We start from the raw sequence: 23,990 nt of genomic DNA on the forward strand, positions 1-23,990 counted from the left end.
AATTTTCCAAAGTACGACTTATGGATTACAATGGCTTCCCCCCCATACCGTCCCTCCCACCCACAACCCTCCCCTTTCCCACTCCCTCTCCCCTTCCATTCACATCATGATTCATTTTCGATTATCTTAAGATACAGAAGATCAGCTCAGTATACATTAAGTATGGATTTCAACAGTTTGCTCCCACACAGAAACACAAAGTGAAAAATAATAGATGATTTTTTTAAATGATGATGAAATCAGAGCAGACCTATTGTCATGTTTAATCCCAGTGAGAGTCAAGTTGGGAATTGATAATTTCTTTTTTTTTTTCTTTTCTTTTTTTTTTTTTTTACAGAGGATCAGTTTAGTATGCATTAAGTAAGGATTTCAACAGTTTGCACCCCCATAGAAACACAAAGTGAAATATATTGTTTGAGTACTCGTTATAGCATTAAATCTCAATGTACAGCACATTAAGGACAGAGATCCCACATGAGGAGTAAGCGCACAGTGACTCCTGTTGTTGACTTTACCAATTGACACTCCTGTCTATGGCATCAGCAATCTCCCTATGCTCCAGTCATGAGTTTCCAAGGCTATGGAAGCCCTCTGAGTTCTCCGACTCTTATCTTGTTTAGACAAGGTCATAGTCAAAGTGGAGGTTCTCTCCTCCCTTCAGAGAAAGGTACCTCCTTCTTTGATGACCTGTTCTTTCCACTGGGATCTCACTCGCAGAGATCTTTTGCCAGAGTGTCTTGGCTTTCCATGCCTGAAATACTCTCATGAGCTTTTCAGCCAGCTCCGAATGCCTTTAGGGCTGATTCTGAGGCCAGAGTGCTATTTAGGACATCTGCCATTCTATGAGTCTGCTGAGTATCTCACTTCCCATGTTGGATCACTCTCCCCTTTATTTACTCCATCGGTTAGCGTTAGCAGGTACTAGACTTGTCTATGTGTTCCCTTTGACTCCCAGTCCCTTCACCATGACCAACTGTGAACTGAAACTGATCACCTGGAACAGTGAGATGGCATTGGTACATGCCACCTCGATGGGATTAAAGTGTTTTATTGTACCCTTGTAATCAGTAATTAAGAACCTTATCGGGAACTCTTTATAACCTTAAAAGCCTTTTTGATATGTAAATCTTTTGTGCTCCTTCTTGTAAACAACTGGTCATGTTTAAATACTACTGGACTTGTTCAATAAACGAGCCTTGATCAGGACTTGTCTTGGCTCCATTCTTTGTGTCCTTGTCCCCGTATTCCCACTCTCTGTTTCAGGAAACCCAGTTCATCGTGCTGCAGGCTGGCACAACGTGTGGCCACATGACTGAGTTCTGGCCAACAGAATGTGAACAGAGATGAGTGTGTCACTTCCAGGCTTAGCCCAGAAAAGACTTGGAAGGCAGATGCTCCGTCCTCTTCCTCCTCAAAGGGAAGAGGACTGCAGAGGGCAGAGCCCCAGAGCAGTGAGAGCTGACTCCTCAAGCTACTCTGGAGGAAAGCTGCCCAACCAGGAACTTGGCTGCATTTGTCCCTGGAATTCTTTCTTTTTTTTTTTTTTTTTAAAGATTTACTTACTTATTCGAAAGGCAGAGTTACACAGAGGCAGAGAGAGAGAAAGACAGGTCTTCCATCCACTGGTTTACTTCCCAAATGGCCACAATGGCCAGATCTGGGCCAATCCAAAGCCAGCAGCCAGGAGCTTCTTCCAGGTCTCCCACATGGGTGCAGGGGCCCAAGGACCTGGGCCATCTTCTACTGCTTTCCCAGGCCACAGCAGAGAGCTGGATGGGAAGTGGAGCAGCTGGGACTCAAATAGGCACTCATGTGGGATGCCAGAACTGCAGGCAGTGGTTTTACTGCTACGTCACAGTGTCAGCCCCTACCCCTAGAATTTGAGCACTGTTTGTTTAGCAGCTGGCTCTAATCAACAGACTTAGTGCTACGAATTTCAGAGACTTTAAATTAGGAATTGGGGTTTGACTCTTGGTAACGGCATGAATTCATCATTCCATTCGTTCATTTTTAGCTGTTCTATTTACAATGCTGGATCTGAAAGGAACCATCTGAGACTTTCCTGTAATTGCTTCATTTCATATGTTAGACTCTGAGGCCGAGAGGGGGCAGCGACAGTCAAGGCCGGAGCTGGTGTGCGAGCCAGACGGATACACACGGGCTCTCCACGTGGGCTGTGCTGCGGCCCAAATGTGCTCCCTCAAAGGCCATGTCAGGTAGTCAGACCCCATCACAGTGGTGCTCGCAGTGGGGCTTTTCAAGGCCTTGTTCACAGAGGGATGATTCTAAAACCAGCACATACCCAGTCTGGGTGAAGGCTGCCCTCTGGCCTCCCACTGCTCTCAGAATACAATCCGGAGGCACCCACGTGGCCACCCCGCGTGAGGTGGCCCTTGCTAGCTCTGCTCCTCCTCTCCTGCCCCCTCCCCCAGCCACCTTCTGTTCCTGGAACTGGCCAAGCCCCTGTCTCTTCTGAGTTCCTGCACATGCGGTTCCTGCTGCCCATGCTTTGCTGGCCGGCTCCTCAGTCCCCTCAGGACTTACTGACACCTCCAGAGACGCCTTTGCTGACCACCACCATGGTGGCCGCCCTCCCTCCACTGTATCACGCCGTGTGCTTCCTTCCAGTCATCTGCCCTGCTCACGTGTCTGAGTGTGCATCTCTGCAACTGGCAGAGACCTCCATGGACCTCTCCAACAGGACAGCCCACCCAGCAGTACCTAGGACAGGGCCCGGCCCAGAGCAGGTGCTCAATGAAGTCTGCTGCCTGAAAGAATAATTCACAAAAAACAATAGGGGTCTAATGAAACCCTGATCCCGTCAGGACTACTGGCATCTGTGACATTACACTGAAGGCCAGGCCGGCAACACACCAAAGACACAAACGCTCTGGGCTCCAGCAGCAACACTGTCGGAGCAAAGCCATCAGCACCCCCTCCACGTGAACTGAGGACACAAACTCCCAGACCAAGTTCTCTGCTCACTCACACAAGCACTCACGGAGGGCGTGCTCCAGAGACAGAGATGCACAAGTCTCGGACCGTGGCCCTAAAAACTCAGCCCGGAGGGTCTCCTGACACATAAATCCATCATCGACATAATACAATATCGACAAATTAAACAATGGTGGGGTGAGATAACAAGGTGCCCAGGGAATGAGGAAGAACGCTCCAAGGAAGCCAGAGTTCAGGCACTGAGGCTCACGGCAGGACATGGGGCAGGAGGCGCGTTCACCAACAGCCCGGGTGTGGTCTGACCTGGCCAGCTGCTGCTGGTCACTGAGTCGGAACCTCTAGCAATGAGGAACCACGGAAGGGTTTTTTAAGCAGAGAGGTAACTTACTGAATCTGTTTCAGAAAGAACTTAAGGCTCTTTAATGACAGAGGGAGGGACCCTAAGCCATCTGATTTCCTCAGCTACTAAGAACAAACAAATTGGATATGTCAAGAACTCACCGTGTGGCAAACTTCTGCTTTTATCTCTTTCAAAGCTCGTTCAGAAAACACACAACCACAGCACCGGAGGAAGCAAAACCTGGAGGAACAGTCCAACATGGAGAATGACAAATAAGAACTTAAAAAAACTTGCCCACATTGTCAATTAACATTTGTTGGGTTTACACAAAGGCCAAGGACCACAAACACAAGAAAAAGGTTACATTTTATTACATTAAAAAAAAAAAAGTGTGGGGGCCAGCATTGTGGTGCAGCCAGTTAAAGCCTCTGCCTGTGACCCAGGCGACCCATCTGAGCGTCAGTTCGAGCCCTGGCCGCCTCACTTCTGGTCCAGCTCCCTGCTAATGCGCCTGGGAGAGCAGCAGAAGACGGCCCCAGTGCTTGGGCCCCTGCACCCACGTGGGAGACCCGGAAGAAGCTCTGGGCTCCTAACTTTGGCCTGGCCCAGCCCTGGCCATTGTGGCCATTTTTGGGGGTGAACCAGTAGATGAAAGATCTCTGTGTGTCTCCTCTCTCTGTAGCTCTGCCTTTCAAAAAAAAAAAAAGTGTCCAAAATTTACAAAGTACTTATCAAATAAATACAAAACCACAAATATAAAAAGTCAAAAGGCAGAACAGACACTTGGGGAAAATAATGAGATTAAATGGTTAATTTAACCAATATTCAAAGCCCCCCCCCTCCACCATCCCCCTTTTTAAAAGGTTTTATCTATATCTTTGAAAGGACAGATAGAATCTTCCATCCACTGGTTCACTCCCCAAATGGCTGCAATAGCTGAAGCTAGGCCAGGCCAAAGCCAGGAGCCAGGAGCTTCCTCCTGGTCTCTCACTTGGGTGCAGGGGCCCAAGCACTTGGGCCATCTTCTACTGCTCTCCCAGGTGCATTAGAAGGGAGCTGGATCCAAAGTAGAGCTGCTGGGACTCAAACCAGCGCCCATATACAGAAGGCTGTTTGGAAAGAATACATGTGTGTTCATGTTTGTCTACAGAGGCATGGGGAAGTCTGGATACAGGTGGGACAAAGAGAAGTGGAATTAGTCACAAACAGCTAACGATGCTACCTTTGGAGCTAGGATCCGGGGAGAGGGGAATAAAGCATTGCTACGGTTTACTCTATGGATTCCTCTGAAAGTGACACAGTGGGATGTTCTCTAATTTCCCAGGGATTAGAGCAGACACAGAGTGCCTCAATAAAAATCCAATCAGAATATTATAGTAAATTTATTAGATGTTGTTTACGACAAGGAAAAAAATCCTATCTTATGAATGTTTAGTAAGTACTAGGAAATTACTTTTCTGTAGCCAAAGTCTCAATGTTTTTATTATACTAGCAATTTATTAGTATTTTTCTGTATACTTAAATCTTTATTACAAAAACTTTACTAAATATGCAAACTAATCCAAAAATCCATTTCCTGGTGCAGAGGCACTATTAATCACAGGAGGACAAAGCCAAAATAGGCAGAGCTCAATTAGGCGGGAAGAGAAAAACGAGAAGAACCAGCAAACGAAAGGAAAAACCCAGGGGAACTTACAGTCAGGACACAGGCTCAAAGTAACTCCTGTTCACGACCCCACAGCTGAGCCTGGTCCTACTGAGTTCCCCTTTCAGGGTGAGCCACGGTTTTCTTGAGAAGTGGGAAACCAGACACAAAAGGTCACATATTGTGTGATTTTGTGCACAGGAAATATCTGGAAGAGGCAGAGCCATTGAGACGGACAGCAGATTGGTAGTTGCCAGGTTTTCTATTTACGTATTTACTTTTAGTGATAAAAATGTGTTGGAAGAAGACAGAGGTGATACTGCATGACAGGGTGAATGCGCTGAATGCAAGGGACGTCCATTTAAAATGGTCAGTTTTGGGCTGCGTGACTTTCCCTTCAGCACATGGATGTAAATAAATAACATATAAAAAGCAGGACAAGATTACGTACGAGTCTAGTTCCTCAGTGAATTCCCTGCTTGACCCAAATGGTGAAGCTTAAGAGAAAGTCCTAAATGATTTAAATTCAGATATTTGAAGAAGAGTATAAACTTTGAAAGCAACAGGTCTTTGGGGCTCATGTCTTACTTCTCCCCCAGTATACAACGCAGCTGGCAATTAGTCTCTCCGGTGCAGTCTGCCACACACCACACGCAGCCTGGCATGAGAGAAGGTGCCCACACACATCTGTTAAATGAATGCATTCAAATGTGCCAGGGCGTGCGTGATTAGGCAAGTTCACAGCCCGCGAGTCTTTACTTACTGGAGCTGCTCTTCCCCCGCCCCTCCCTGAATGAAACTAATAAAGAAATGCTGCCTTCAGTACGCTGTGTGTTAAACAGAGGATCCCAGAAGACTGCCTGCTACTAAAGACACTTCTGAATGGTGGGAGACAGCTTATGAAAAGGCCCCAAATCTCATCAACATGTGTATTTTTAAAAGAAAACACCGTCACTCGTATTTGCTAAATAAATCTCTACTGTAAGGTTTCCCATGCGTTAGTCAGGATTTCTCAGCTGCAAGTTCACGGCAAGTCATCCTATCTGCTGGGACTTCAGCCGCCTGACAACCACGTCCTGTAACACCGTGTGCAGGGCACAAGCTCCCCCACTCTAAGGAATGGGACATGCTCGATGGCAGCATCTGCCCCCTAGGAAAAGATGAACAAATAACTAAGCTCAGATCTCACACATTTCACTTGGGAACTTTCCAGAAACCTGAGTTTTTCCCGTTCTCAAGTACAGTGGGTCTGCAAGTCCCAGGACACTAGCTGACAGGAAGAACCTCCGGCTGCCGCAGAGAAATCTGTGGGACTACTAAGCTCCCGCAGAGGTCTCCGCGGGCCTGTGTCATTCACCAGCCCCCACGTCACCCACACCGTGTCCACGCCTGACCTGTGCCGCCCATTCATCTCCAGGCCCACCACCGGGCAGATGAAACGTGCTCGCTGGAGGTCGTCATGCTTGTCACCTTTTGTGCTTTCTTTATCCCCCTCCCAGGCTGGATTATCAGAAAGCTTCAGTTCTGTCACATTCTGTAAAAAACCATTCATGTTTTTAAGAATTCATTTGGCAAAGAAATCATCTTCCCCCCCTAATGACTGATTAAATCAAAGGAGGGTCAGCTCTTCTAGTACCTTCCCAACCAAGCCTCTTTGGGCTACTTTCCCTTGGCCATCAGGAGACATGGACATAAAAGTAAATCACTAATTATATAGAAAACAAAATTTTTATACCATTCTTCATTTATTTATTTATTTATTTGAGATAGAGTGTTCCCAATCTCTGGTTCACTCCCCAAACACCCACAATGGCCAAGGCGAGGCTGGGCTGGAGTTGGGAGCCAGAAAGTCAATCCAAGGGGTCGGCACTATGGCATAGCAGGTAAAGCCACCACCTGCAGTGCCGGCATCCCATAAGGGCGCCGGTTTGAGTCCCAGCTGCTCTACTTCCGATCCAGCTCTCTGCTATGGTCTGGGAAAGCAGTAGAAGATGGCCCACATCCTTGGGCCCCTGCACCTGCATGAAGACCCGAAAGAAGCTCCTGGCTCCTGGCTTCAGATTGGCTCAGTTCCGGCCGTTGTGGCCAACTGGGGAGTGAATCAGCGGATGGAAGACCTCTCTCTCCCTCCCTCTCTTCTCTCTGTGTAACTCTGACCTTCAAATAAATAAATAAATCTTTAAAAAAAAAAAAAAAAAAGAAATTAGCTTCGCAGTGTTTGCGTTAGCAGCTCTGCTCTAGCATTCAAGGCATTTCTTCATATTTAACCAGGTAATTTTGAGTTCACCCTTTGAGAGCTGAGTGCCTTAAAAGGAAAGCCACCCTTCACATATGCCACCTGCTTCCTGGCGACAACACACTTTTCATCACGCTCTCTGCCAGCAGTGTTGGTGGACTGCTCACTGTCAGTAATGATGACTTCATGTATCTGCACTATTTGATTTGAATCCTTTTTCCTTATTATTTCAACTTTTTGGAGTTTTTTTTTTTTTTAACATTAAAGGTTCAATCATATATTGTATGTGTGTTTAAGAACAGAATTGTAGGACCTAATTTCAATAATAACAATTTTTGAGGTTATTTCAAGCAACTATGGGTTTTTCAGGATGAATTTCTTCCAAGAAAAGAGATAACTACAATTTCTATAGCACTACCACTGGCAACACTTCAGAGTTATTAATTTTCCTGAAATGAACACATCCTATAATCAGTTGAATAAATCAAACAAAAAATTAATATATTAAAGAGGGAAAAAGGAAAAACCTGAATTCTCAGATCAGAAGCCAAGGGAACTGGTCCTGGTTTAAGCATCTTAACAACCTGCCATGTGACCCCATGGGAATTACTGACAGGGAGATGAGGGGTTTGACTAGGCTAACTGATGCTTGTCAGAATCACTAACTTTCCTCACTCATTAGATTTGAAAAATTTTGTTTCCTAAACAAACTTTATTAAGAAAACCCATTTTTACACTTTTAAAAAGAATTTTCAGAGCAGATGTTTAGTCTAGCATTTAAGACTCCCGTCTCCCACACTGGAGGGCCTGGATTAACTTGTGGCTCCAGCTCCTAACTCTAGCTTCCTGCCAATGCAAACCTGGAAGGCAGGTAACTAGGTTCTCACTACCCACATGAGAGACCTGGATCGAGTCATTAGCTCCCAGTTTGGCCCTGGTCCAACCCCAGCTGTTGTGGGCATTTTGGAAGTGGAACAGCAAATGAGTGCTTGCTCTCTCTGCCTGTCTTAGGAATTTAAAAAATAAAAAAGCAAACAAACAGGAAGACAACTTCAGCTGCCAGTCAGAACCTCTACAGTAGGAGGTAACCACTATGATTTAGCAGTAATCTACCTACACAAAATTCTCTCATCTTATGAAAGTGTCTTCCAATCCAAAATCGTAGCAAGTCTTCATCACGAGATAACGCCTCCTAACCCTCACAGAGCACATCCCAGATTTTCAAAGCGTGTGCACACACAAGATAGCACAACAGATTCACAATGCAGCAAGCACAGGTGTGGGAACTCCTGACCTCCTCCCAAGGTCACAGCTGGACGAGGTGGCCGGGTGGGACCAGAAGCCCAAATTTCTGCGTTTGGTCTGTGACATGCGTGAGTTCTGTAAAAGTAACCTCAACCGCTGACCCCCGGACACTCTGGAATCACCTGTCTCACCTTAATGCTCTTGATGTGAGACGCTGCCTTTCCAACAGCCTTTTCAGCAGACTTGTCCAGCAGAAATTCAATGACAGCATCTTTGTTATAAAGTCTGCAACAACAGGACTCGTTCAGTTAGGGCAGCAGCATCAACTCTGAACCAACAAGCACAACAGGCGGAATCAATTGGACATAATCCCAAAGTCCTGCACATCTGATACACCTTCTTTCACTAACAAGACACAGACACTGTAGACCAAGGCCAGCACACTGGAGCACGAGGGTCGAATGCCATGCAAAGAGAGATTCTGAAAATCCCAAATTCAATTTAAAAGTATGATTTCTTCTTTCTTGAAAAATAAAAATCAGAAGACCTGGAATCACGAGGCCCACGCTGTTTAACAGAAGGAACTGGCTGGAACTGAGTAGCAGCTGGTTCTCCCCACCTCTCCTGCTATACCTCATGTGGGTCCCGCATGCATTTATGGTTATAATTTAACTCCTATTGGCCTCTGAGTTTTCATATCACAGATTTTTAAATAAACCAAATGGATTAGGAGGGTGCAGGATTACGTTCAGAACCAGGGAATGATAACCTGTGCTTCACAAAATTTGTTTGGAAGAATTCCTATGTGGTGAGACAAGAGATGCACTCAGACATTCAAGTAATTAAAATCATTAAATAAACTCATCTTGATTAAGTAAAGGGACCATACCTGCCCAGTTCACAGGCAACTATCGGTCGTCTTAATATTTCTTGGCTTAGAGTACAATAGTTCCACTGGGCCACTAATTCAGCATCTTTGTCAACCTAGAAAAGATGACAAAAAATCCTCTTAATTAGTTTTCCCTCTGAAAGATACATGGTCCAGCATTACACATAAAAATTTATCAACAATACCATACTGTGATGATTTTTGTTTTTTAAATGAAAAAAAAAATGGCATATGAAGAGGGGATTTTAAAAGTCACAATAATTAACACTACGTGAAATAATGCCTGTCTAAATGTGTCAAATACAAAGAACTGTCACTGAACTGTTTATGCAGGCTACACAAATATTAACGTTTGCACTTTAACACTAAACTGTGCTGGCCACACAGGGAAAAAAAAGCGACCAAGCACATGCATTTCTAACCACGGGACAAGCTCCAACATTATAGCATAATTTAAAGGCCAAGAATTGAGAAGACAGGTGATTTTTTTTCAAAGTTCAGCACAAATACTATATAAATCTTTATAAAATGACCAATTTAACAGGAATAAATGCTTTTAGCTTATTCACTAAGGGACATATCAAATCGTGTCTCCTGTTCTGCTTTAACTGTCTCCGCCAAAACACACTGACATTTAATCCCACTAAAGCAGAAGACCAAGAGCTGCTCTGTCCTTTCAGAACACGGGTTCTCTCAGGATGGCTCTGTCCTCGAAGCCTGTCCGTCTCCTGCGGGAACTCCCTCTTGCTGTGGCCCACAGCGCCGCCCTGGTCCTCTGCACAGAGTCCCTGCCAGATGTGCTCAGCCTCAGACTGCTCAGCCTTCAGAGCTGTAAGAGACGCTTCTTTCCCTTATAAACGACCTGGCTTTCAAGTATTCTATTGTAGCAACAGGACACAGCCTAAGGCACCCACACAATGAACATCCAGACGGAAGACCCTCCCCAGCTCCCAGACCACTCAACATTTTTACCTTTATATTTCATGCCCCACTCTTAAATGCCAAATATGACTGCTGTAACGGGATGGCACGACTGGCAAATAAACAAGGAGAAAAAAGGGGGGGATCCCCTGGAATTGAATTTTTTTTAAAGATTTCTTTATTTATTTGAAGGTCAGAGTTACAGAGAGGAGAAGCAGAGAGAGAGAGAGAGAGAGAGAGAGATAGAGAGAGAGAGAGACAGAGAGGTCTTCCATCCGATGGTTCACTCCCCAGATGGACGGAACGTCCAGAGTTGTGCCAATCCGAAGCCAGGAGCTTCTTCCAGGTCTCCCACATGGGTGCAGGGGCCCAAGGACTTGGGCCACCTTCCACTGCTTTCCCAGGCCATAGCAGAGAGCTGGATTGGAAGTGGAGCAGCCCGGATCCAAACCGGCACCCATATGGGATGCCAGCCCTGCAGGCAGTGGCTTTACCTGCTATGCCACAGCGCCGGCCCCTGGAATTGAATTTTTACAGCAACAACTGCTTAAGCGCACCGTGCTGAGTACTTCTGCGACTTAACCCTGGGTCAGTATTTCTCCCTTTGTGGATGCGGATACTGAGGCACCTGCCCAAGGCCAGGACGCAAAACAGGAGCCGGAATAAGAACCCGGAGAGGTGGGCCCTACCCACCATGCTCTTAACCATTTCCCTCTGTTACCTAAAAAATGAAATACGGCAACCACTATTCTATCTCTTTCTCAGATCCAAGAGGTGCAAGTCTGGCAACTAATACAGGTTCTCCCAGGAGTCACTGCAGAAGGCCAGAGACCTGCCACCAGGGGGAAAGATCCACATTTTTAAAAAAGGATACAGACTTGGCCGGCGCCGCGGCTCACTAGGCTAATCCTCCGCCTTGTGGCGCCAGCACACCGGGTTCTAGTCCCGGTCGGGGCACCGGATTCTGTCCCGGTTGCCCCTCTTCCAGGCCAGCTCTCTGCTGTGGCCCGGGAGTGCAGTGGAGGATGGCTCAAGTCCTTGGGCCCTGCACCCCATGGGAGACCAGGAGAAGTACCTGGCTCCTGCCATCGGATCAGCGTGGTGCACCGGCCGCAGCGCGCCGGCCACGGCGGCCATTGGAGGGTGAACCAATGGCAAAGGAAGACCTTTCTCTCTGTCTCACTCTCTCTCACTGTCCACTCTGCCTGTCAAAAAAAAAAAAAAAAAAAAAAAAAAAAGAAAAGAAAAGAAAAAGATACAGACTAAAAAAGCCACACTCGGCTAGCCTGGGATCCAGCTTCCGGATCCCCTACCTCCTGCAACCACGGCCCTTCCCTGACCCAAAAAAACACGTGGGCAAAAAGTCACAAACGACTCCTCATCCGGGGGCTTCAAAATTGATTCCCCACCCAAAAACAACCCTGAAAAATGCCCCCTCCTCCAGCCCACGTCTTTCCGGAGCAAGGGGTGCAGCAACCCTCCTTCTCTGCCCTTCCGACACCTGCCTCCTGCCAAGCATCTGGGCAAAGAGCTGATGACGTAGCGATCTTAGTGCAGAACGCTGCAGGCCGATGGACCGCTAGGAGCGGATGAGAGGCACGGCCTGCGGAGCTGGGGGCGGGGCGGGAGGAACGGTCGGAAAAACGGGCCTGCTCTCAGCAGGCGCAAGGAAATGATACCACTCGCTCCATTCCCAGTGATAATCAGGGATTATACATCCATTTGTTCAAATTACTGTGCCAGGAGCCGTGCCACACGGGGCTCCCATCTTGTAGGGGACCGTATACGGCCGTTCTGAAAGCTACATGAGATACCCCATTGTTAAGCGAGCTGTCCAGGGAACAGCCCTAGAAAGCACTCAACAAATGTCCATTATCAATATTATCGCGAATTCCGAGTCCCCTAAGTGGGATCAAAGAGCGCAGCCGCGTCTGGAAACACTGCGGGCTCCCCGTCCCAGCTCCGCTCGCTCCCTGCGGCCGTCTGCACTCCCGCCCTCCCAGACCCCCACGCGGCGCGCGCAGCTGACCTTCTCAACCTTCTTCGGCCCCTTCACTAGTTCATGCCTCTTGGGGATTGTTCCTCCGTCGCAACCCATGGCGAACCAGGAGTCACCGTCACCAGCAGAACCCCCAAAGCAGCCACTTCCGGAGTCTCTGGCGACAGCCGCAGCACTTCCGGCGCGCCCGGTGACGCGCGGCACGCCAGTCGCGACGCAGTGAGGCGGTGGGCGGGGCCAACGCGAAGCCGCGGTTACTATGGCGAGCGTCGCCGGGAGCCGGGCGTGTCCCTGCGCGTGCGCTGTCGGGAGGCGGAGGCTGGGCAGGTGCCTCGCTTCCTCTTTGACGCGGGTCCCTCGCGTCTGACGCTGGGTGGGAGCTCTCGCCCGTGCTCCGGGTGGGGACGGCGCACGGGTCTCTACCCGCCCCAGCCTGCGTGGACGGAAAAGGAGCGGCCCTGTAGCTGCGAGGGGGATGCGGACGGGCGGAATCTCGTTTCCGTGAGCCCCTGTGACCCGAGCGCCCGGGGCGCCGCAGCGGCGGCCGGGGTCGTGGGCCCCCGCCTCACTGAGGCCTGCGGTGTGTGTTTGAGCCGTATACGAAACCCGACTCAGGCTTGCCCGGTGCCTGTGTGCACCTGAACACTGCACCAGAGTGAACTTGGCTTTCAGTTCTATTTGTTGTTCCAAGCGAGCGTTGCTGCGGTGCCCGGCTGTGTATTTCCTGAAGCTGGCGTTTAAAAAAACGTTAAGAAGCAGATACAGTTACAGATGGTAGCTTTTAAAATTACTTTTTATTTATTTTCATTTTATTTGAAAGGCAGCGCAACAGAGAGAGAGACTCTTTCATCCTCTGGTTCATTCCCCAAATGCCTGCAACAGCCAGGGCTGGGCCGGGCTGAAGCCAGAGCTGGAGCTGCATCTCGTCTCTCTTGTGGGCGTCAGGGACCCGGACCGTGAGCCGTCACCCGTTGCCTCCCAAGGCGGGCATTGGCAGGAAGCTGGGTGGGAAGCCGTAGGTGGGACTCAAGCCAGTCAGACTCCGAGGTGAGGTGCAGGCCTCCAGAGTGGCCACATAACCGCTGTGCCACACACGCCCCTTAGTTGTAGGGTTTTGTTTGTTTTTAAGATTTATTTACATATTTGGAAGGCAGAGTTACAGAGAGGGAGAGACAGACCTTTCATTGCTGAGTTGTTGCAAAAGTCAGGGCAGGGCCAGGCTGAAGCCAGGAGCCTGGGACTCCATCCAGGTCTCCCACCTGGAGGCCAGGACTCAAGCCCTCGGCCATCTCCCACGGCCGTCCCAGGTTCATGAGCTGAATTGGAAGTGCTGATATGGGAGGCTGGTGTCGCAGGCGGCAGCTTACCCAGCTGCGCCACCACTCCGGTCCCAGTTCTAAATGGTGCACTGCTCTCTGCACACCCTTCCCAAGGCTCGGGCCGCGTCACCCCGGGGCCACAGCACGAAAGATTCCTTGCAAAACCTTTGGTTGCTGTTAAGCGCTCGCTCACCTCTGTCGCTCCCCCTCTTCATGGAGGAGCAACACAGGACCCTGCGCTGTTCTTTCGTCTGCTCGGCCCTCCCCGGGTTTGCTGCTGGTTCTTCCCGGGTTGGCTACTATCCCTTCCACCTCCGTGGAAGGGCAGTTCCCCCTGGCCACATTCCCCACTTCCGCAGGGGAGCGGCACACCGCCGGCCGGCTCTCTCGGGGGCTGCACGGGTTCCCTTAGATGTTCCCCATAGATGTTCCTGGTGCATGCCGTCTCTCTCCTCCTTTATAGTCCTCCTCCGCCAATCCCAACTCGGCTGCCCACACGCCGAGTACGCTGCTCTCCAATCAGGAGCAAGTCCTACAGTTAATTGGTTGAACTGGAGGCAGCTGTGCGGAAGCTGTTTACTTCTCTCCCAGCGCCATATTGTGGGAGAGCAGATGCATAGAATAAGTCTTAATTCCAGTAACTCAGTCCAGTCCGGATTGCTCCCCACAGATCCCCCTTTCTTTTTATTTTTTGGCGTTGATACGCGCCTGTCTTCGGTGTCCCGCGGCACACACTCTGCTCTACTTGCTAGAGTTGCCACAGGCTCTTACAAGTCCTATCAGGCAAACCGAATCCGGGTCCTCTCTTCGCCATGTTGTGAGGAGGTTTTTGGGCGCTGATAGGTGCCTGTGTTCGGTGCCCTGCAGCGCATGCTTTGCTCTGCCTGCAGGGGCTTACAAGCTCTATCAGGCAAACCGAATCCAAGCCTTCTCATTGCCTTATTGTGGGGGAGACTTATTAGTGTTGGTTCGTGCCTATCTTCGGTGACCTGCAGCTCATACGCTGGTCGAGCTGCTTGCTGGCGCTTACCGCCTTAAATCAGGCAGACCGAATCCAAGCTTAATATTGTTGTATTGTGGGGAAGCCTTACTGATGTTAATTCGTGCCTGTCTTCGGTGACCTGCGGCGCATAAGCTGCTAGCCGCCGCAGGTGCTCATCGTGCTCATCGCCTCACTTAATCAGGCAGACCGAATCCAAGCTCTCACATTGCAGTGTTGTAGGGAGGCCTTTTTATTTCTCTATTTCTCTATCTCCGGGCATTCCTATTTCTCCCATTTTACTTCTATCTTCCAGCATTCCTATTTTTCTCACTTTACTTCTAAACTTCTGTTTCTCTTATCCCTGCGGCTTTCCGGCACCTCGCCCCGCCGGCGGGTTCCCGGCTCTGCGCCGCTTCAGCCCGCGCGCCTCTCTCATCTGCGCAGCTTCCCGGCTTTGCGCGGCTCGGCTTCGCGCGCTCCGCGGTCTCCACGCTTAACCCTTTCGCGTCTGAACCACGGCCTACGCCAGCCCCGTTCCCTATCTATTCACGCCCCGTGCTCTCTCTGCACGCGGCGGCTTCCGCGAGTAACACAGCGTAGCTTGCGTCTCCGCCACTAGGATTCAATCTAAGTTCCCCGGGCTAGCCTGGCGAATTCAACCCAGCTCACGTCTCCGCCCCACGATCTGGCTTCCCGTCCTTTGCTCCCCGGGCTAATCAGACGGATCCCAACCTGGCTTGCGTCTCAGCTTCTGGTTTCAACTTTTCGCCCCCTATTCCCGGGCTAACTTGAGAACCCCAAAGTGGCTTTCGTGTCCGCCTTGGCCTGCCCCCCGCGGCTTCAATTTCCCTAACATTTTTCTCTACCCGGTATGTTTCCCCAAGCTTTCCTCCAACGATATTCCTCCCTCATTTCTCCTGGCCTCTCCCCACAGTCCGCGTCCGAGTCTGTTTGTTCTAGCTTTCACTTTCGCTTTCGACCTTAAAGATTTCTCCCAGCTTCCCCCCGTAGTCCGTATCCGAGTCTATGCCTAGGCTTTCAATAGCTTCCTCCGGCACCTCTTTCGTCCGGCTTTTCCCTAGGCTGTTTGCTAGTCTCTCTCTCCGATATTTTCCCAGTTCTTCCCGTTTCTTCCCTCCTAAGTTTGCTATCCGTTCTAGGTTTCCTATCCGAGCTAGGTTTCCTATCCGAGTCAGGTTTCCTATCCGTCCTGGGTTTCCTATCCGAGTCACGGCACCATTATGTCGCTCCCCCTCTTCATGGAGGAGCAACACAGGACCCTGCGCTGTTCTTTCGTCTGCTCGGCCCTCCCCGGGTTTGCTGCTGGTTCTTCCCGGGTTGGCTACTATCCCTTCCACCTCCGTGGAAGGGCAGTTCCCCCTGGCCACATTCCCCACTTCCGCAGGGGAGCGGCACACCGCCGGCCGGCTCTCTCGGGGGCTGCACGGGTTCCCTTAGATGTTCCCCATAGATGTTCCTGGTGCATGCCGTCTCTCTCCTCCTTTATAGTCCTCCTCCGCCAATCCCAACTCGGCTGCCCACACGCCAAGTACGCTGCTCTCCAATCAGGAGCAAGTCCTACAGTTAATTGGTTGAACTGGAGGCAGCTGTGCGGAAGCTGTTTCCTTCTCTCCCAGCGCCATATTGTGGGAGAGCAGATGCATAGAATAAGTCTTAATTCCAGTAACTCAGTCCAGTCCGGATTGCTCCCCACACACCTCCATTGTTCCTCCAATCCTTGTAAGTATCGGGGGACCCCTGCCTGCTGCCAGCAGAGTGTTCTGACTGGGTGTTGACCTAAGTGAACTATGTTGATTTAACTGAAACAGCCCTCTCTTTGGAACAGGTGCCCAGAAAATACGTGGATGTGAAGACTTCAGGGTCTGTAGCTCAGAGTGTCTGTTACTGTCGCCAGCAGGAGTTAAATATGGGAGTCAATAGCAACTAAAACAAAATAAACCCTTTAATCAGTTGTCTTCTCGCTGGTTTATTTTTTAAATGTTTATTTATTTATTTTCATCCACTTAAAAGACAGAGACAGAGATGGAGCTTCTTCCCAGTGGTTCACACTCCAGGTGCCCACAACGGCCAGGGTTGGGCAAGGCCAAAGCCAGGAGCCAGGAGCTCCACTGGGTCTCCCACGCGGGTGCCAAGGGACCCAGGCACTTGAGCCGTCATCTGCTGCCTCCCAGGATGCATTGGCAGGCAATGAGAAGCAGAGGAGCCGAGCCAGGACTCCAGCTGGTGCTCCAGTGGGGGACGCAGGTGTTCCGAGTGGCAGCTTGACCTGCTGCACCATGGCGCTGGCCCTTTAGGGAGATGTTCTAATGCCAGGCCCAAGAATTCTTATTTTCTTAAGGACAGGGACTTTGTATTTTCCCCTGTTGTGTCCTCAGTGCCTAGAAGAGTCTGGCATACTCAATGTAGATTTACTCAGCGAACCAACAGAAAGCATGAGACGCACTCAGAGACGGGTGACAAGCCCAGGTTTTGCCGTCCCTAAAACTGAGCCTGCATAGCTCTGGGAGGCTGGCCACTCCATCCAAACCCTTGCACCAGGGACTTGACCGAAACCTCGCGTGGCTCCCAGCAGCACAAGCCTGGGTCCCCAGGACGGCCGCAGACTCCCCGGGAGAGGCCTGCCAGGGTGCTCCGCGGTGAGGTGCCAGTTGTGCCCCAGTTACAGCTGGGACAGCTGGATTTCTCTCTTCCGCCTTGGTTTCCTCTTTGAGAAGTTTGGTTTCTAGGCTGTATTGTGCTTCTGACAGCTAGAACTTCCCTGTGGTTTTTCATCTTCACCAACAGCAACTGTGTGTGTTGAGAGCTGGCTGCCGGCCCTCCCTGACTCAGCCGCCCCGGGGAGCAGGTGTCATTATTGCCAGCTTCCAGGACCCTCACTGAAGGAAGCCATGGAGGACAGTCCCTTTCAGCGATCCCTGGGGACAACTTTATCCCCACTGAGCTGTGGGTTTGAGACAAAGGGGGAAAATGAAACTATGAAATAGGAAAACCATCATCCTCTAGGAAAACCGCTATTTCTTGGGGCCTGTGTAGGTCTGCAGCAAGTTAAGTCACCACCTGTGACAACAGCATCCAATAAAAGTGCTGGTTCGAGTCTAGGCAGCTCCACTTCCGACCCAGCTCCCTAGTAATGCATTAGGGAAAGCAGTGGAAGATGGCCCAAGTCCTTGGGCCCCTGCCACCCACATGGGAGACCTGGACAGAGTTCCAGGTTCCTGGCTTCATGTTGGCCCAGCCCTGGCCATTTGGGGAGTGAACTCGTGAATGAAGGACCCCTCCCTCTTTCTGTAACTCTGCCTTTCAAGTAAATAAATAAATCTTTAAAAAAAAAAACCTCTGGTATTTCTTAACCTTTCTGGAGTCGCTGGATCTAAGAATTCAATGCAAACTTTAGACAGATGCCCTAGAAAAATATCTTTCAGCACGTAGGGAATGTTGCATAAGTAATACGTGTTTGTATTCCATCACAGCCCCGAGGCCCAGATGAAGAATCAGTCCTTTAAACGCTATTACCATAGTTCCCAGGTAACTTTTCTATTGTCCAGGGCTTGATTTCCTGATAGTTCTGTGCAAACATCCTTAGAATTCTGTCTGGAAAAAGCCAACAAACTGAAAATTCATCTGAAGAGGTGGCATAATTAGAGAATTTAAAAAATTATTTTAAAGATTTATTTTATTTATTTGAAAGACAGAGTTACAGAGAGAGGTAGAGACAGAGAGAGAGGTCTTCCATCCACTGGTTCACTCTCCAGATGGCCACAATGGCTGGAGCTAAGCTGATATGAAGCCAGGAGCCAGGAGCTTCTTCCAGGTCTCCCACGTGGGTGCTGGAGCCCAAGGACTTGGGCCATCTTCCACTGCTTTCCCAGGTCATAGCAGAGAGCTGGATCAGAAGAGGAGCAGCCAGGACTAGAACTGGTGCCCATATGGGATGCCGGTGCTTCAGGCCAGGGCGTTAACCCGCCTAGCCACAGCGCCAGTCCCTAGAGAATCTTATAAGCATCATTTAAGATCTATTTGGGAGAGAGTTAAAAAAAAAAGTCTAAAATTGGAAAATGGAGGTGACAACAGAGACAATGCAAGACAAAAAATTACTTTTAACTTGCAGTGTTAGGGAAATATTCAAAACGTCCTAGAAATGCATGCGGCCTTACATGAATTGGCCCTCGTCACCCCATGCAGCTCACGTGGGCTCCTTCTCTTGCCTGTGGCAGGCTCCAGCCCCCTCCTCTCCCACCAGTGCCCAGCCCCTCATCCAGGCAGTCATCACTCTGCTGCGGGGCCCCTGCTGTGAACGGTCTCCCCTCAGCTCTCCATCGAAGAGGGCACCCCTCCATCACACTACCCTGTCCCGACCTTCCTGCATTGCATTTGCTACCCTGATACCTGTTATACGTTTAACTTTTGATAGTTTGTTCCTTTTGATAGTTTGTTCCCTGTGGAGTTTTGTATCAACTTTTACTTCTGAAGAAGTACCACATGGGGTGGGCATGGTGAGACAGCAGGTTAAACTGCCACGTGGGATGCCTGGGCTGCGGATCGGAGTGCCTAGGCATGCGTGCTGCTTCTGCCTCTGTTCCTGATCCAGCTCCCTGCACACTCACCTGGGAGGTAGCTGGTGATGGCTCCAGCACTGAGTGCTGTTACCCACTTGGGAGAGGCTCAGATGGAGTTCAGGGCTCTTGGCTTCAACCTACCCAGCCCTGGGTCATTTGGGGAATGAACCAGTAGATAAGATCTCTCTCTCTCTCTCTTTCAAATAAGTACAGTCAAGAATTATTGCATCAGAATGTTGTTCGTCCTGATTACTAAGGGTGCGGAGTCCCTTACATTTTGGATCCAGGAGATAGAGCTCTGCCCTCGCTGGCCCTGGTGCCCATCCCGCGCCGCGATGGCAGCGCCCAGCTGCAGTGCCTCTGTTTGGGTCCCGGCAGCAGTGTCTCTAGTGGCCAGCAGAGACTGGGCCGGGGGAGAGGAGGTGCCCCGTAAACACCTGTGCACTGAGGCGTGAGGGAACAGCTTCCACGCACCTCAGCGTGCGACACACACACGCAACATTAGGGGACCTGGAGTGCACACGTGGCAAAGATGGAATTTTCAGAAAGGTGCTTTGTAAGAGAAATGTTGACAGCAAACCAGCCAAAGCAGAGGCATGGCCCCTGGCACTCGTCACACTGGGAGATCTCCGAAGTGAGTCCTCACCCCTTCCATCCTCTTCATGAAGTTTAACTTAATTGAGGTCAAACTGTTACCACCACCCTCATCACCACAACACCCACCATTTCCCCTTCCTTCCTTGGGAGGAAACGGTACAGGATTCTGGGCATTCAACAAAAATACTTAGAAAAAAAAATTTGACAAAAAAAAAAAAACATTTTAAAAGTGTTTAATTATATTAAATTTTTAAAAATTAAATTCTATTAATTTTTCAGAAGTTCTCCTATTAAATTAATCAGTGGAAAGTCACTCACAGAACCCCTCTTTTTCAAAAAAAAAAAAAAGGAAGGAAACACATTTAGCTAAGAGCAGCATTTTTCTTTCTTTTGTACCCACTAATTTTGTACATTGTTGACAAAGATCCTTTGAGCTATTTTCGGAATAAAAAAAAGGAAAAGGATTTGTGTCTGCTGCCTCCTAGAGAGGTCACTTGGGAGGGGATGGTTGTGTGGACTGAGTGGGCTCCAGTCGTCAGGCAGCAATCACTCAGCAGACGCAGACCACCACCACTGCTGCCACGGCACAGCAGAAGTGTGGCCATCCTTTAACACATGCTGCTTTTCTGCTGGTGGAAAGATAAGTTGCAATAGGCTTTTTTTTTTTTTTTTTTTTGACAGACATAGTGGACAGTGAGAGAGAGAGACAGAGAGAAAGGTCTTCCTTTGCCGTTGGTTCACCCTCCAATGGCCGCCGCGGCTGGCGCTGATCCGATGGCAGGAGCCAGGTGCTTCTCCTGGTCTCCCATGCGGGTGCAAGGCCCAAGCACCTGGGCCATCCTCCACTGCACCCCCGGGCCACAGCAGAGAGCTGGCCTGGAAGAGGGGCAACCGGGACAGAATCCAGCGCCCCGACCGGGACTAGAACCCGGTGTGCCGGCGCCGCAAGGCAGAGGATTACCCTGGTGAGCCATGGCACCGGCCAGCAATAGGCTTTTATTGGATGCTTCCTAGCGATAATCCCTCCTTCTTCCAGCAGCATTGCTGGCTTTTCCAGGGGGACCCTGTTGGAGACAGTTCTCCATGGGGGTCTTGCATCCCCACACACACGGGAGCAGAACACCAACGACATTTCACTCTGGTCCGTCTTTTCAAGGGTGTGTGTAGCCAGCAGCCTTGAAGATGGAGACAATGCCTCCCCCAGGCAGATAGATCAGTGTGTGTGTGTGTGTGTGTGTGTGTGTGTGAGAGAGAGAGAGAGAGTGAGAGACAGAGAGACTCTGTCGTTCTTTCAAATAAATAAACAAATCTTAAGGGGGTGGGGAAAAAGCCCTGCTCGGCAAGGCTGCCGTTGGCGTGCAGGAACTTGGACTTGGGGAGGGTTCCCGACACCCCCAGAACTGCTAAGACGGGTTCATTGTGTGGAAACTGGATGAGCAGTGTGGTTCATGCTGACACCCACGTTCCTCCTGGGACTTGGGGTATCGGGCATGTGCCCTGCAGAGGCAGAGTGGACGGGAGCTGCACTCGGGCCACTGCAGATGACTTAGAGCCTGGAGACACTGTCTGCAGGCTGCAACGGAGGTTATCAGATGAGCTCCGAGACCTGGACCGTGATGATGTAACCATAGCAACACGAGCCAAACACGCCACTGCAGCGAGAGGAAGAGGAGGTGCTGACTTGAGAGGAGCTTTGTGCCACTTCCATATCTGTGCCTGGCCGTGGGCATCCTGTCCACACCGCACCTTCCTGTTTGCACCACCATAGGTGATGGGCTTGGTTTTCAGCACTGATCTGCTGCACCTTCCCGTAGGCTTCAGGGAGAAGCATTTGAATCATGAAAGTTGACCCCGGAAGCTTGACTTTGGTACCAGAACTCCAGCAACGTAAACCGAAGTCCCTTCCAATGAGGTTCAACTTCACGGGTTTATTTAAATAATATTATAAAGTGGTGACAGATTTGGGGCTGTTGAAATATAAATTTTTTTCTAATTGAGCAGTAGAATTTATCAACACAGATCTGTAATGGACAAAATAGCAGGGAACCCAACAGAACATATTATGTTGCAAATGTGATCTGTATCTTTTTTTTTAAAGATTTATATATTTATTTGAAAGAGTTACAAACACACACACACGGAGAAAGTCTTCCATCTGCTGGTTCACTCCCCAAATGGCTGCAATGGCCAGGAGCTAGGAGCTTCTTTCCGCTCTCCCATGCAGGTGCAGGGGCCCAAGCACGTGGGCCATCCTCCACTACTTTCCCAGGCCATAGCAGGGAGCTGGATCAGAAGTGGAGCAGCCGGGACTCGAATTGGCACCCATGTGGGATGCCAGCACTGCAGGCTGTGGTTTTACCTGCTACGCCACAGCACTAGCCCCAATCCATATCTTTAACTAGGTTAAAAACTTATGGCCAAAATAATTATTTTTTAATGCAAGACATAGATACATAATTTGTACCAATTTCACATAATTCAGTGTACAATGAAAAACTTATTACAATTTTTAAAAGACTTACTTATGATCTGAAAGGCGGAGTTACAGAGACAGAGAGATCTTACATCTGCTGTTCCACTCCCTAGGTGGCTGCAACGGCCGGGGCTGGGCCAGGCCGAAGCCAGGAGCCTTATCAGGGTCTCCCACATGAGTGCAGGGGCCCAAGCACTTGGGCCATCCTCTGCTGCTTTCCCAGGTGCATTAGCAGAGAGCTGGGTCAGAAGTGGAGCAGCCGGGATAAAAATCAGAGCCCACAGGGAATGCCAGCACCACAGACAAGAGGCTGTACCATTTTGTTAATGGATGCAGCATGAATTGAGAACAAACTCCCTTACTCACCTCCTACTTTTTCTCCCTTGCACACAATGCTTTACGTTTGTGTTTCTCCCTCATTTTGTCTCCCTCATGAGATTGTAAGTCCCATGAGGGCAGGGCCTCTGGTTCACAGCTGTGTCTCCAGTGCCTAGAACTTGGTGTATTGTAGGTGCTCAATAAATACATGTTGAAGGAATGAATTTAAAATGCACACACACACACACACACACACGTGCACACATGTGCACTTAACCAGTATACGAAACAATTTCCATGGCCTCACTTGGAACATTGACCCCGTGTACCCAACGCGATACAGTCGGTTCACAAGGTCCTTACTTAAACCTGACTCTTTCCTGATCCGCCGCGGGGTGAGTCAGTGTCCCGGGGTTGCTCAGCCTCTCGGTAACGCTGGCGCTCAGCGCGTCTCTGTGCCCTGGCTGGACGGTCCACAGGACGGGGTGGCCCAGAGTGGGTGTGCGGCTGGAGCCGAGGCTCCGAGGAAGGAGGCGGCGGGGAGGTCTCACTCCAGCGTCCCTCTGAACTGCCGCGTGTGCTGCTCCAGCCTCTCGGCCTCGGCCCGCAGGCGGCCCAGGGCTGCGGGGCTCGGGTACTGGAGCACGGCGTCCTTGGTGGCCAGGGCCAGGGCCTTGAGCAGCCCGCAGAGGCGGCAGCTGCTGCGCAGCACCCGGTCGCGCAGGTCCTTCTCCTGGGTCTCCCTGCACAGCGCGTCCACCAGCTTCTGCCCCGCCATGACGATGAGCTTGCTCTGCGTGATGAAGGTCTCGGGCGGGGGGCTGTGGCGGAGGCTACTGTGAAACACACCCAGGGCCTTGAAGAGCGCCCCGAAATACAGCCGGCAGTGTTCAGAGAGGTGGAGCTTCTTGCTGGGGTCCCGCTCGCTCGGAGGCTGGGGAGAAAGAGAGCCAGGACCCTAGAGAGGTGGGAAGAGAGAAGACAGAGACCGGTCAGCCGGCTGCGCTGGCCTGGGTTTGCCAGGCCTCCGAAGGAAAAGCACTGTGTGGTTAGGGGAGCCTCAGGCTAAGACGTTTCTCTCACAGGTGAATGGTTGCTTCCAAAGCCCGTTATACACGCCACATAACCCACATAACCTCCATAACCCACAGAACCCACAGAACCCACAGAACCCACAGAACCCACATAACCGCGGGTTACGATATGCACATGGAAGACCGGGCTTCCAAAAGCTTGTGGAACAATGGGATGAAAGGATCTGTTTGTCTTGTTGCGACAAATTCTGAAACCCATGTAGTTTTTCATAATATATGTTTCCCATGAATTGAAAATCTGTTATTATATTATTCAAAAGGCAGAGAGAGACGGGGAGAGAGGGGAGAAAGGGGAGGGAGAGGGAGAGAGGGAGAGAGGGAGAGGGAGAGAGAGAGAAAGAGAGAGAGAGAGAGAGTCTTCCATCTGCTGATTCACCCCCCAAATGCCTGCAGCAGCAGG

General features: G+C 50.1%; 3 protein-coding genes across 4 annotated transcripts in view; 1 reads left to right on the top strand and 2 right to left on the bottom strand.

The window, feature by feature from the left end:
- Window positions 1–12,438, bottom strand: part of RTF2 (replication termination factor 2) — a 33,012-nt gene extending 20,574 nt beyond the window's left edge. Inside the window, exons 1-5 of one of the 2 annotated variants that reach the window (XM_002720873.5) lie at window positions 12,261–12,438; window positions 9,311–9,405; window positions 8,613–8,706; window positions 6,335–6,474; window positions 3,457–3,535 (exon numbers count right to left, since the gene is read on the bottom strand). In XM_002720873.5, coding sequence (XP_002720919.2) covers window positions 3,457–3,535; window positions 6,335–6,474; window positions 8,613–8,706; window positions 9,311–9,405; window positions 12,261–12,329 — 477 coding nt within the window. In that variant the 5' untranslated portion in view covers window positions 12,330–12,438. The remainder of the gene's footprint in view (window positions 1–3,456; window positions 3,536–6,334; window positions 6,475–8,612; window positions 8,707–9,310; window positions 9,406–12,260) is intronic. The other variant, XM_008274142.4, reaches the window with a different exon arrangement.
- LOC100348856 (beta-1,3-galactosyl-O-glycosyl-glycoprotein beta-1,6-N-acetylglucosaminyltransferase 7) overlaps window positions 1–22,459 on the top strand; it is a 31,650-nt gene extending 9,191 nt beyond the window's left edge. Inside the window, exon 3 of the mRNA XM_051832678.2 lies at window positions 16,378–22,459. Coding sequence (XP_051688638.2) covers window positions 16,378–16,472 — 95 coding nt within the window. The 3' untranslated portion in view covers window positions 16,473–22,459. The remainder of the gene's footprint in view (window positions 1–16,377) is intronic.
- The window catches only part of CASS4 (Cas scaffold protein family member 4), a 43,998-nt gene continuing 38,215 nt past the window's right edge, over window positions 18,208–23,990 (bottom strand). The window contains 1 exon segment of the mRNA XM_070051556.1: window positions 18,208–23,454. Within this exon segment, the coding sequence (XP_069907657.1) occupies window positions 23,044–23,454 (411 nt within the window). The 3' untranslated portion in view covers window positions 18,208–23,043.

This window comes from Oryctolagus cuniculus, chromosome 11 (assembly GCF_964237555.1).
Source record: "Oryctolagus cuniculus chromosome 11, mOryCun1.1, whole genome shotgun sequence".
Classification (NCBI taxonomy): Eukaryota; Metazoa; Chordata; class Mammalia; order Lagomorpha; family Leporidae; genus Oryctolagus; species Oryctolagus cuniculus.